The following is a 14938-nucleotide window of genomic DNA, read 5'->3' on the forward strand; positions in this document are numbered from 1 at the left end:
TTAATTTCTTATATAAATTTGTACGCATGCGTACAAACTCTTACATTTTTTAAATTTGAAAGCTTCCGCGTAAAATAATAAATTTAATAATAAAACTGGTAGCTTCCATATACTTAAAATTTTAGTTGTTTTTCTTTTATATTTACCAAAGATCCAGTATCTTTTAGGTAATATAAAGTAATAGCTACTTTTTTATCTGCTGATAGAGCTCTAGAGTTAGGCGAAAAAGGGTCAGGAAATAAATAAGGGCTTAATTCTGAAACCAAATTCATGAAAAGAAACCGTGAAAGGCTAAAATTTATTTTCCATACATCAATGGGAGCTACACTAGTTACAATATTATGCCACCATAAATCAGTTCTGCCAGTTTTAAACCAGCAACAACGATTTTTTCTTTTAAGGTACCTCTCTCTTGCTTGTTTCATCTTTTGAAGTGATTGTGATCGTTTTCGTAAAAAAATAACATTTAAAAAACTATCAAATTTAAATTTGTAAAGCTTATATAACACAATTAGGCTTTTAAGAAGCATTATTTGTGTCATAATACCAGTTAAACATATTGTTAAAATGCAATGTTTTTTTTTTTGTCGCTAGCCGCCATCTTTAAAGTTATTATTTTACCGATAAAGAGGCTAGCCCTGCTAGAAAAAGCCAGGCTGACCTCGATATCATTTTTTATTTTTTGGCAAAAAATTCATATAAACACTATTTTAAAACTGGCTCGTTTTCCGGGCTAGCTCGGCAAACGGGCTAGCCCTTGTCCATATAAACAGGCCCTAATACGAGGTATGCATTTTATATTATGATTTCAAGTTTGGCTGCTATGGATACCTTATTACGCATAGCAACAAGCCTTTTATAGTGACAGTCAACTTTATACAAATTCTTGACTTATTTACTGCAAATTATTAAAAAATTAGAATTTTTAATGCTATGGTGTTCCAAATAAATGTATGTGAGAACTTTTTAATTTATCTTAATTATAGAATACTGACAATTTTAATTTGCAATACATAAATTTGAATTTTAATATCAATCAAAGCAAGAAACCAAAACTTGGCATGTAAAAATCTATAATAAGAACATCTAAACACTGTTTTTTAACATTTGCGGGACACCTTCTGGCAAAACCTTCTTCTTAGTACTAACTATTGTTCTTAGTGAAGAAATGACTGGATCACTAGAACAAAATAATCGCTTAAATAAATCTTCATTACATTTGATACGGTCACACTTGCGTGTAAAATGCTCACGATACTTTTTTAAATCTTTACTCCGGGCCTCTATAGCTTCTTCACTTAAGAGCCCAATTGGTAATGTCATGTAATCAACAACACTGGGAGCATGAATTAATATTTTGTGAATGCTCTGCGGCATATAGTAGCATGGATAGCATTCCACGTGAAACCTAGCTGTATGTGTACAGTATTCCCTGAATAAATCTGTATCAAGCTCAAAACAACATGGAACATTTTTATAAGTTCAAAATTAAGTCCTGTGATTTCAGAAAACAATTGTTCATTCTGAAAAGCTCTTCTGGAGGTGTTGCCATCATTAGATGTTCCTGAGCCACTAGCCTTAGGCCTATCAACAATCAGTCCCATCTTCTCTTGAAAAGCAAGTTGAATTTTTTTCTTTTGCATTTCAATTTATTGCTTGTCAGCTGGTAATCTTGATGACCATTTCTTGACTGGTAATTTGTAAGCAATATGGGTTAAGCATTCGAATGTTCGTATCCATGCATGTAGAATTGAAATCCCATATTGTAACCCATTTTGAGTGTACAACTTCAGTAACACCTGTAATAAATAAAAAACTGCATTTTAAACTAATAAAATATAAAAAGGTGTGCATATATATATATATATATATATATATATATATATATATATATATATATATATATATATATATATACACATTAGGGTGTACTTGTGTAAAAAATATTTTCTATATACCTTATCAATATCATTCATTTCTTTTGGACTAACACCACATAGAGAGCAGCACTGTGATGAGTCAGTTACATCTGATAATGCAGTATGGGCTTTGCCATCAATCATAGCAATTTCAATTTTATGGTCAACTTCAGTAGACTTACAATTAAGTAGGATATAGCTTGTTTTAGTAAGCTGTTTAATCTCATTTTTTAATGTCAATTCCTCACTACGAAGAAGATCCGCAGTTTCCTCTACAAATTTAAATCGCAAAGGCCGACAGTACAAAGTAGATGATGGTTTAGAATTTCTCCAAAAAATAATCTTTTTATCATTGACAATAGATGAGAGCTCTAAAGGCACAAAGCATGTAATAAACAGAGACTCCTCACTATTCAGATTCTTAGTACACTCATCATATTTGTTTATAAATACTTTGCCCACTCGAGCCATCAAAAACAGCTTTGTATATTAGAGTAACTCTATTACACTCATTTGCATTTAAAACACCAGTCTGTGTCTTTAAAAGCCTTGTTGTAGTGTGATCCACTAGATCTTGAAGTGGAACACTAGCAGAATAGTCAGTTACGATAATGTTTTTAGGATAGCATCGATCTTTTGCCACTCTAACATTATTATATGCTGGGTAGAGATTGCATTCCTTTTCATCAGCTTTGTTTTTCATCAGTTGATATGATGCCTTTGTCAAATTACAATCTAAAATAAGGGCCAAAGCTTCATCAGTAGACATTTAAGATGGGGATATAGTATCCACTAACAATTTTTCTGCTAATTTGGCTTTTTTAGGCTCATTATTTTTCCCAAATTTGACTTTAGTTGCAAATAATAGTTAGGTTAGGTTAGCTGAGTTAGCTGGTTAGCTGAGTATTGATCCATTTCAGCAACTTTTCTATACTTAGATCTCAAATAGGACTCATCAAAATTTAAAGTAGGCCTAGCAATAGGAGTGGTAACAATTGTTGGAGTAGCAGGTGGAACATATGCAAAAGGTATAAAGTCAAAATCCAACCAGTTTGCATATTTTTTCTCAAATGCTGCAGCTTTGCGGTTAGCATCATTCCAATGAGACCTCAAGTTCTTTAAGAATGCAATTAATTTGTTTCTTATAATTTCAGAATCATCTAAGTCTAACTTGACAACTAATTGATCATAAATTGTTGGATCTTGTATAGACATATTATTGGATCTAATGCAGCTATATATATAATGGTAGGGGAGAGGGGGGCACATTAGGACACTTTTTTAAAAAGATATTACAGATTTCGGACTGTTTGACAAAAAATTAAATTTTGTGCTGAAAAAGGTAATTTAGGCATTCGTTCTTCAAAAAAAAGCTAAGTCGAGCTAGTTCAAATAAATTATGGTTATTTTTTTTTCTTAAAATTGAAGCTACCTATTGTCCAAAACTGCCCCCCATGAGGGGGTAGTTTAGGACAATGTTGGGGCAGTTTAGGAAATATAGTAAAAAGACAAGAAATGTTTCTTAAAGCCTAATTTTTTCGTTTAGCAGTAACTGTTAACAATAACAGAATCAACAGAATTATTAGGAGTAACATAATTATAAAGATCTCAAACCATTGAGTTTTTTTGTATATTCAAATAAACTAAAATGAAAATGCTTTTTAATCACATATCACTCTTATTAATAAAAAGATATTAATAACAAAAACAAAGAGTATGAATATAAAATGGATGTAGATTAACATAAAATTTTTCTTTTTGTTCGAATTGAGAGAATTCATAACATTCAACCAAGTTTAAATGTAGAAAAATCAAATTTGAATATTATACCAGAACCTCTTGAAATGCTTCCTGCATTGTTTGGCATAGGAAGTTTAGCTAAGACTTCTGCAATTGGCACCGACCACTTATTTTGTATATCAGGAAAGTAAAATATGTTAAATCCTACTTTTTTATTCAATAAATTAACAACCAAAGTGTTTCCATTCATTTCTTCAATTTTGCAAACAAAAGCTAGCGTTGCATTGTTAACTGTTGAAGCACATTGGACTAAACAAAAATCTCCATGATTTAATGTTTCTGTTTTCAATTTTTCTGTGTATACAACAGGCTTGTCTTTAAAATTTAAACTTGTTTTATTTTGCAAACAAGAATTACTTTTATTGTACATACAGGTAGAGCTAGAGACTGTTGCATTAATTAATTTTTTTGGGGGGTTGATATGCTTGTTAAATATTTTCTGTTTTGTGTAAGTTATAGATTCTGTTTTTGGTGGTCTTTCTGGTGTGTCTGTTAAAATTCTTGATCTTCCTTTTTTTCTGCCTCTTGATGTTTTCTTTCTTGGAGGTGCTTTTGGGTATTGTCTAATAATTTCAGGAGATAAAACTGGTGCAGATGGCTGTGACGGCTCATCAGTTAAGTTTTTATATGCATTAAGTGGCTCATTATTTGGCACAGTAGTTTCAAAAGTTTTTACTATAGAATGATCATTAACATTTAAAATTTTAAAATCTATGTAGCTTTTTTTATTATTGTCATTATTACTAGATTGATAAGAGATGTAATTAAGGCTTTGATTTGTTACCTCTGAACAGTCGAAATCTTCATTTGTGAATGCATTTCTTGAAAAAGGAAAAATACCACATTTTTTGAACCCTGCAGTAATATTATTTGGTGTAAATGAGCTATTATATGCAGGGGTTACTATACTGGCTAAATCATGAATTGTTATAGTTCTTCCTGGGTGATTTAACACCCAGTCATTTTGAGATACAGAAAGTTTTTGTTTAAAAGGACCCAATACTGAAACATCAAGAGGTTGAAGTCTATGTGTACAATGTGGTGGGAATATAAGTAAGACAATTCCATTTTCTCTGAAAAATTTGATTGCATTAATAGTACAATGGCTTTCGTGGTTATCTAGTAATAACAAAATCTTGTTTTCTTTATTGCACTTTGAATGGAACTTTAAATGTTTGAGCACTCGTATAAAAAGTTCTCCTGTCTTCCATCCACTACTAGGGTTGTTAGCAAATCCAACACAACCATTAGGTCCTCCTGTTAGCATACGCTCTTGAAATCTTGCTCTAGGATAAATAAAAACTGGTGGTACAGTGTTTCTGACTGCATTAATAACAGCACACATAGTTGCAAGCTGCCCTCTTTCAGCTGAGACATTTTGACCAACTTGCTTTTGACCACGCTGAGCTATGACATTTGGTGCCTGCACAACAGTCATGACACTTGTTTCGTCTATGTTAAATATGAGTTCTGGAGAATATTTTGACTTACAGAGTACTTTCTCTAAGTTGAATTGAAATTCATTCACATTTTGTTGGTTAAAACTTGTTGCTCTTGATAGACTTGTATTTTCTGGTTTGCGCAGAGAAAGCTTTTTGTGTCTTATCATAAATCCTTTCATCCATTCAATCCCAGTAATTTTATTTTGGCTCCATAGTTCAGGACATTTTTTCAAAGCATTACTATATTCATATGCTAAAGTTCTAGCTTGGTAATAAGTTAAACCATAATTTATTTTTGATGATTTCAACATATAATTTTCTAACATAGCTTCTTCTGCATTAGTAAATACTTGATTCACAGAATATTTGGTTGAAAATGTTATGAAATATATTTTAAAGAAATTGTTTATTATTTAATCAATAAATATTGATAATATGATTTGTAAAATTAGTTTATACTTTTTTTAGAGCTATGGCATCGTGGGAAGAAAAAGTTCCTGTAAACATTGAAGCAGAAGAGCATTATAGAATGTCATTAAATGAATACAAGAAAAAACTTATTGTTGATGGGCACGTCATGCCAGATCCTTTATCATTAACAAAAAAAGAATGGATAAGTGAAGCTCAAAATGGTATGTTAAAATGGCCTCCTGTTTATTACAACGATATTTCAAACTACCTCCAAAAAATAAACACTTCAAGCGATCTTTTACACAGATTAGACTGTGAATATAAAGAAGGCAAAGGTTTTCGTTATTTTAAATGTGACTTTGTGAAAGAAATATTTTGGTCAGGTATAGACAAAAACTCAAAATTTTGCATGCTTAAAGCTAGAGTTACTCCTTCACAAAGAACTTCTGATCAACAATATAATGAATGGGCAATAGTAAAAAAAGACAACCCAGGTGGATATATTGCCAGTGCATATTGCTCATGTACAGCAGGCCTTCTTGGAAGTTGTAATCATGTTGTAGCTTTGCTTTTTAGAGTAGAAGCAGCAGTTTCAACGGGAGTAACAAAACCAATATGTACCGATAAACTTTGCTCATGGAACATACCAAAAACAAACAAAAAAATTTTAGAACTAAAACCTTTACGTGAACTGGTATTTGTGAAAGACCATTACAGAAAAAGGTGTCATAAAGAAGATGCTATGGCAAACAAGAAAAAATTTAATGCTTTCTTACCATTTTACGAAGAACAAGGTTCAGAATTACAAAATCATGAAAAAATTAAAAAAAGACTATATGCTGCAATCAAAGAACATGCGCCAAACAGTCGCTTTGTCGAGTTGATAGAATGTACCCAGAAACGTTCAAGTTTGCAATCATTCACAGAACTTCCACCTAACATTAAACGTTGCAAAAGAATTTATTTGGAACAACGAGCTAGAAGTTAAATCTAATATAGATATATTTACACAAAAAATAAAATTGACTAGTGATCAAATATCTTCAATATATATGCAAACAAAACAGCAATCGAGTTCTACTACATGGTTTGACCAGCGCCAAGGTAGACTTACAGCATCTAAATTTCATAAAATTTACACAAAAGTAAACACAATTCAAACAAAAGAGGTATATGACTTGAGAAATATTTTTGATGAAATTTTGGGACAAAAAACATTTGAGACTATTTCTACCAAACATGGTATTGCAATGGAGCCACATGCAAAAACTGAAGTTACAAAAATTTTGAAAAAAAATCATAAAAATTTTAAAACTTTCAATCCTGGAATGACAATTGACCTTAAATATCCTTATATATCAGTATCTCCAGATTTAGAAACCTTTTGTGATTGCTGTGGAAATGGAATAATAGAAATCAAATGTCCTTATTCCATTTGTGAAACAAAACCTTCAGTTGAAAACCTTGATTACTTAGTTGAAAAAAATGGCATTGTGAGTTTAAAGCAATATCACACATATTATACACAAATTCAAGGCCAAATGGCAATTAAGAACGTTCAAATAGGCTGGTTTTTTGTTTACACTCACCATGGAAATTATTTAGAAAAAATTAACTTTGACTTCATTTACTGGAATAAAGTTATTAAGAGCTTAATTTACTTTTGGGAAAACCATTTGGCAATTCGAATTTTGAAAGGCACCAATCAAAATTCTGCCATCAAATCAGATTGTGCTGAAAACATTGCTGCGAAATCAATTAATACCACTATTACTGGTTTAAAAATTATTCCAATAAAAAAAAATAACAATAAAAAAACAGTTAAAAAATCTAAAACTAAAGTATTGTTATATCTGTGTGATGTATGCCATGAAAACTGTGAAGACGATGCTAAATCTTTCGATAGAAATTCTATTGCATGTTCGTTGTGTTCAAGATGGTATCATTTTTTTTGTGTGGGAATATTGTTGAAATCTGATATTCCTAAAAAAAAAAAAACAATGGCTTTGCCGCATATGCACCTAGTCGAAAACACCACAAGAAATTTATCAATCAGCAAATATTGGTGGTAATAAGTTGCACAATGCGCAACATATAAGAACAATATCATCTATTGAAGAAATTAATTTGATCTGAAGTTCATTTGCAAGAATCTTGAATGTTTTTAATTGTCTTATTACTTGTTCCACGAGGATTCTAAGATTAGCTATTTTCTTAGTTTTTTTATTTCCGAAGGTAGCATTTGATATAAACCTCTTTTTCCAGGCGGAACATACAATGTTATGCTACGCGTCAAACATTCATTTTGAATGTTAAAACCTTTGTCAGCCATAACATAAGGAAATTGTGGTACCAAATCAAGAAACTGTGAATCTATTGTCAATTTTTTATCGGAAATTGATCCTGGGTATGAGCTTGATACAAAGTTAATAGATGAATTAGGTGTGATACTGACTAATACTTTTATTGTGTTATGATGTTTGTATTCAGACCAAGTCAACTTTTGCAAGTCAGGATTTTCGGGTGTTTCAATAAAAATTTCTGTTGCATCAATAATTGAATGTATATCTTTGATATGATCAAATCGTTTTGGTCTTGTAAAATCTAATGCTCCTTTATCAGGAATAAAAATTAAATGGCGTAAAACAGAAGCTAATCCTTTAACCCATGTTACAAATATGCGACTTGCTAGAGAAACCGATATATTAAACCTATGAGATAAATCTTTTTCTGTTAACGCTAATCTTATTTTCATTAAAGTTAGTAACATTTCATCTTTAGTGCATAACTTTGTTTTTGCTCCAAGTTTATTAGGAAACCTTTTAAATTTTCTGTTTATTATTGATTTTGTATAAGAGCCATTCCATTTTCTTCTTATGAATGGAAACACAATATTGTGTATGGCATTGAAAATTTCTTTATTTTGAATACCGGTGTAGAATAAAACATTTTCATTTGTATTCAATATTTTTCGGTAAAATTCTTGGGATTCATATTTGGCTAGTTTTCTACACAAAATTTTGTTATTTTCTTGAAGCAGTTTATTTTTATTTACAAGCTCATCTAGAAGTTTATTTTTGTTACTAAGCTCATTTAGCAGTTTATTTTTATTGATAAGTTTTTTATTTTTTTCTGTCAAAAATGAATCAGTATTCCCATTATTTTTTACTGTGATATTGTCTATGTTAAGCTTGTGCAATATTTCTGAATCATATTTTACTTTCTTTTGTGCTGGCTCATATTGATTACTTTCCGGTAACAAAGTCACACTCTCAGGAATTTCATATATATTTTCAACTTGATTAAAGTCTATTGTTTTAAAAGGCTTTTTTTTTTTACAGCTATACGAAAGCGAATCTTTTGGCACTAATCTTTGAATTCTTTGAGAAGCATCATATCCAAGATTCAATGTTGGGTAGTCTATACTTGATTTATTTTTAAAATGTTGAGAACAAACTCTGGATTTTGCACCAGGACTCCAAACCTTTTTGTTATTTTCTCTATTGATGAGTAGTTTCCATATATTTCTTCTATCCAGCTCTTTTTTTTTTGTTGGAAAGGTATGCAACCTAAAAAAAAAAAATATTATTTCAGCTGTAAACAGATATTGTTGGCTAGCAACAATATATTTAACATTTCGTTTCATTTTGATTTTGATATGTAATAATATAAATATTTTAACAAGGAATGTTCTTATGTTTTAAAAGCTTTTGCAATCTTATATATTTTCTAAAGAGTAAACAAAAAAATATATATATACTTTTACCTGAACGGCGCTTCACAAGAACATTTAGGATCATCCCTACACACCCCATGTTCTTCACAAATAGCTTCGTTCCATTTTATTAACTTATATTGACCATTAGAACATCCTTTTACAGCGCAATGAGTCGTCATTTTTCATTAGTTTTCTCTACTAAACTTGCACAATTGTTTTGTTTACCTCCCAAATTTTTGCGCATGACATTTGTAAATATTTGCGCATGTCAACTATCCAATTTCGCAAATCGTGTATTGCGCACCATTTTTAAACTTTGTATAATTTTATTTGAAGATAAGTTTGTTATGATCTGCGCAACACGTCCAAATGTGCCCCGTGAAAATCGTCCAATGCTGCCTCAACCCTGATCTCAGGAAACATTCCACAATTTTTTTGTGAAGAATTTATGTTTTATCGTTGAATTTTTTTATTTACGTCGCAGAACATATACCTTTCACAGAAAATGCAAAAAATAATTCCTTGGGTGGAGTAAATTTCTTTGTAAATCCTTACACTTAAGAATTAAAAAAATTAGAAAAAATATCAAAAACCACAAAACGTTTGTAGAAAAGCTACCTGACTGCCTTTGTGAAAGAAAACCTATGACGCTTACGTGTGAAAGTATTTTCAGTCAACGAATATATTTAACTTTGTTGAAGAGTTAGTATTTTTTGGATTATTCGCATTGTCCTAAACTACCTCTGTCCTAAACTGCCACCCTCTCCCCTACTTCATTCTCATATTATTATTTATTATATATATATATATATATATATATATATATATATATATATATATATATATATATATATATATATATATATATATATATATATATATATATATTCATAATCTAATATTATATAAGTTAAATATAGTTGGCGAATAATTTACTAACAATATCTAAGCAACCTATTTATATAGGGTTTTCGTAAAATCAATAATAGGGTAAAGTAGGGTAATTTCGGCGTATTAAGCTATTTTGTTGTTTATAGACAATGGTTGCTTTAATAACGTTAAAAAATCATGCATATCGATGTCCTGCAGATATATCTATTAAATAATAGTTAAAAAATTGTTTCAAACTTACAAAGTTTTATGTAAAATTTGTTTTACAAAATACTCAAAAATGACGAAATTAGCGACCTAGTATGGTAATTTCGGCACAATGATACGGTAAATTCGGCATACTTAAGAAAATTAAGATGTTCGTTGAAAACGCATTGATATAATTAAAATATTATAAACAGCTATAAATCTGCATTGTATAAAGTAATTGTCTCTTAAATGGAATTTGTTACACCTAATTGGCATTTAATTAAGGGCGTTGCAATTGCAAAGATTCATATTTTTTGAACCACCTATTTTAGTAAAGTATGAATACATCACCCAAAACAGAAGCCTTATTAGAAAAATGTGCTTCCAAAGTAAAATTGTAAATAAAATGATTACTAATTTCTATGATTTCGATGATTATTTCTAAATTCTGTTTAAATAAGAACTCATGTTTAAGCTTATAAGTAGTTCATAAAATAATATTTTACATAACTTCAATAGTTAAACATAAAAAGATAAAATACAAAATTCAAAGAAAACTTTATAAAAAGAGATTTATTGAAGAAAGTTAAAAAACAGTTTATCAATGTAACTTTTTTTTAAAGAATCAGTGTTTCATACAGTCATCACAAGTAAATATTTTTTTAGCATAAACACCACATATAGCAGCACATGTTTCATGCCACCATCTACAGCATTTATGGCATTTATCCCAATTATCCTTTAAATATGGATTGACAGGATCCCCATAACTGTACTGACACATTGCACAAAGTTGTTTATTAATCACACCTTTAGCATCAAGGTTATTCAAACACGTCTTTTGATGTGTAGATATATTTTATTTAATGCACTTTTTGCGTAGCTGCCTGTTCTTATATTTCAAAGTTAAAGATTCCTCTAGCTGAGATTCACATGGTGATCCAGTAATTCTTCCAGCATGATTTACCCTCCATTTTATACCTGTTTGTTTTGTATTTTTAATGTCAAGTCCAACTAGTGGACTTGACATTAAAAATACAAAACTAACACCATGAGGTTGTGAGGTTTCATCAGAGGTGGCTAGTTCTAATGACTTCTGAAGTGTAAATGATTTGTTTGGTAAAGCAGATTCTAAATATAAATATTTAATCAAAAAAGGTGAATAAAATTAGGCAACATGTAAATTATAAAAAATTTGAACTATTTTTTTAAGAAACTTTTTTTTAGGTTAATAAGACAACAGATAAATTATTATTTTGCTTGATTTAAAAAAAATTAATTTGTATTTTAAATAAATGGTGGAACATGGTAAAAATAATACATCTTTTAAAATAATTTACCTTTTTGAGAAGCAATTACACATTCTGTAACAAAATCAATATGATCTAAATCTTTAACAGAGTCTAAAGCATTGTCGAGAGTAGGGTGCATTTCAGAGGTAATATTTGATTTTGAAATTTTTGATAAAACATACAAGTGATTAGTAGCCTTAGCTGCAGCAAAGTCTTCTTCAGTAAACACATTTCTATCAAATGGATATATTCCACATTTTTCAATATTTTACATGTTTTGAACCCATTATATGATGAACACACACACACATACACACACACACACACACACACACACACACACACACACACACACACACACATATTATTGTATATAATAAAATATTAACATATTATTGTATATAATAAATTATTAACATATATTTAATTTATATTGTGGGGAACTATTATTTTACTAAGTTTCACAGAGACACTAACGAACTCGTTATTATCTTATTGCTATCTGAATTTCTGAATTACTAAAATCAACTTCTTCTATACATAATATTTCAGACGCTTATTTCCCATTTTGGTTTCAGAGAAAACACAGGTCGGCAAATTCGGCACTGCCGAAATTAAAAACTATTTATATGCCGAAATTATCTCCTTAGAGCAGTCCTTGGGGAAACTTTTATATCTTGTAACATACTTTGAGTTTCATCTTATTGTTGCTCACATTTTATTCAGTTTATATTTTTGAATAAAATAAATAACAACTTTTGGTAAAAATTTCCGAGAAAAAATCATTTATCCTACATTTTCAAATTGGTAAAAATGTTAAGAAAAAGCTAATAATCATAATTTAACGTACCTGTAATGTAAAAGTAAAAGTTTAAAGCAGTATTTTTAGGATAATTGTTTATCTTGCTACAATACCCAATTATGATTTTAACATTCCAATAAATAAATATTTTTAGGTGTCTTTTGAAGGGGTGCCGAAATTATCTCCCTGCCGAAATTACCCTACTTTACCCTATATAGTAATATAAAAAAATGTTTTATTGACAGTTGTCACGGTATAAAATCATGTGTAATGTTTTAGTTACATAGTCTACATCTGCAAATATCTGCAACCAAAACTGTTTTTAACTCATTAAATATATTTTTTTCAGTAAATATCAGCCATAAAAATCCTGGCCAAACATGGCCGAAAAAATATAAGCATAGTATAAGCAAAAAAAAAACGCAATTATTTCAACAATTAAACACACAATCTTCGATTGATCATAAAATGAGTCAGATACGTTCAAGAAGATAAACAAAAATGTCAATTGATAGCCAATATATGTATTAAAACAACAATTCAAATTCGTAGTAATATAAATTACCTAACATTAAATGGCAAAGCATATCGATGGCTCCGCGCAAAATCGGACTATCTGCATTTTCCGTCAGCTTTATTTTTGAACAGTTCAAAAATAAAGCTGGCGGAAAATGCAGATAGTCCAATTTTGAACGCCCGGAGAATGCAGATAGTTCAAATTTAACTATCTGCATTCTCCGGGCGTTCAAAGTTTTTATGAGTAGGTACAAACGGCGGGGCGGAGCGGATCAGCGGGGCGGATCATTTAAACGGTACAAACGGCGGGGCGCATATTTTGAAACCCTATACAGGCTCAGCGATACTTTAGAATAGCGCAATCTGATTCGTTGGTTTTGAAAGAGAGGCTTACGCGCGTTTGATAAAAGTAAAATAAATTTCGTTAAACAAAACAATTATTTTGTTTTTTTTTAAATATATACGAATTTAGAATTAAATAAACATAAACAAGTTAATTAGCTAAGTAACTTTAATAAAAAAGAACTGCATCGTAGTTATAATGAAGTACATATAGATATATTATATATGGATGCATATATATATATATATATATATTTTTTGATATAATAACTATTTTTATGTATTATCAAATTTAATGTTTGCTATATTATATAATATAGTTTATCAACATAATAATTATTATTACTTTGTCAATATAATATATGTAATAACAATTTTATTAATATATATATATATATATATATATATATATATATATATATATATATATATATATATATATATATATATATATATATATATGTATATATATATATATATATATATACCTGAATTGAGATTGAAATTGTTAGTTATTATTAATAATAAAATTTATTGTTATACTATATAATTATACTTCTTCGTATTTATTAGTTGTTATCATTAAGAATAAAATAAACTATAATCATATTATCAAATACAATAATCATACCTAACAGATCAATCTGATTGATCAAAGCACTTAAGAAGTTATTTTAATGATTAGAATAACTTTTTAAGCAAATTTTTCTTAATAAGAATAAGTTAATTTCATTAAAAAGAATAATAAACTTTGAACATTTGTTTTTGTAGATTTCTTTTGATTAATTAATTTATCATTTGGATTTTTACAACAAAAAAAAACTGCAACACTCGCTAAGATTTCACTAGACTTGCTGTCTTGAAAAACAATATAATACTTTACGCTTAAAAACTACTTGCCAAACAGTACTGCTTATTTCAAAAATTCTGAAGCATGGCATATGTTTTCTTTTTTTAAACAAACGCGCGTAAGCCTCTCTTTCAAAACCAACGAATCAGATTGCGCTATTCTAAGGTATCGCTGAGCCTGTATAGGGTTTCAAAATATGCCGGCGGGGCGGATCATTTAAACGTTACTAAAGCGAGTTATATTTCATTAAAAAAAACGATTCAGATATAGTTTAAATTCACTAACGGTGTAATATTTAGAAGGAATTTGCATATTACAATTTTATTAAACGACAAAAAAAAGTATATAAGTTTATAATATTTCATAAATATTATGAACTCAAAAAACAACGTGATCCGCCATTATGTATCAAGTGATCCGCCAATTTATATCAAGTGATCCGCCTAATATTTTGATTATTTGAATCAAACTCCTTCAATTTTAACAATTGTTTTACAAAAAAACAAGGTGATCCGCCAACTTATATCAAGTGATCCGCCTAATATTTTGATTATTTGAATCAAACTCCTTCAATTTTAACAATTGTTTTACCAAAAAAACAAGGTGATCCGCCAACTTATATCAAGTGATCCGCCTAATATTTTGATTATTTGAATCAAACTCCTTCAATTTTAACAATTGTTTTACAAAAAAACAAGGTGATCCGCCAACTTATATCAAGTGATCCGCCTAATACTTTGATTATTTGAATCAAACTCCTTCAATT

General features: G+C 29.4%; 2 protein-coding genes and 2 pseudogenes across 3 annotated transcripts; 1 reads left to right on the forward strand and 3 right to left on the reverse strand.

The window, feature by feature from the left end:
• Nucleotides 1–1327: 1327 nt before the first annotated feature.
• LOC149890935 (uncharacterized) lies at nt 1328–3188 on the reverse strand (annotated as a pseudogene).
• A 2355-nt stretch (nt 3189–5543) lies between these two features.
• On the forward strand, nt 5544–7644 carry LOC149890936 (uncharacterized; annotated as a pseudogene). Its single transcript, XR_016450787.1, has one exon. The product of XR_016450787.1 is annotated as an uncharacterized LOC149890936 (transcript).
• Nucleotides 7343–9489, reverse strand: LOC149890937 (uncharacterized). Its single transcript, XM_090082107.1, has 2 exons — nt 9339–9489; nt 7343–9141 (listed from the first exon to the last, which is right to left on the reverse strand). The coding sequence occupies exons 1-2, from the start codon at nt 9467–9469 to the stop codon at nt 7779–7781; spliced, it is 1494 nt and encodes a 497-aa protein (XP_089938233.1). The 5' UTR covers nt 9470–9489; the 3' UTR covers nt 7343–7778.
• Nucleotides 9490–10694: 1205 nt separating this feature from the next.
• LOC149890938 (uncharacterized) lies at nt 10695–11943 on the reverse strand. The gene is made up of 2 exons (XM_090082116.1): nt 11711–11943; nt 10695–11501 (listed from the first exon to the last, which is right to left on the reverse strand). The coding sequence occupies exons 1-2, from the start codon at nt 11799–11801 to the stop codon at nt 11230–11232; spliced, it is 363 nt and encodes a 120-aa protein (XP_089938242.1). The 5' UTR covers nt 11802–11943; the 3' UTR covers nt 10695–11229.
• Nucleotides 11944–14938: the final 2995 nt, after the last annotated feature.

Source organism: Hydra viridissima, unplaced genomic scaffold (genome assembly GCF_058129835.1).
Source record: "Hydra viridissima isolate aposymbiotic clone 2 unplaced genomic scaffold, HvirCarnegie_v1 scaffold_3, whole genome shotgun sequence".
In the NCBI taxonomy this organism is placed as follows: Eukaryota; Metazoa; Cnidaria; class Hydrozoa; order Anthoathecata; family Hydridae; genus Hydra; species Hydra viridissima.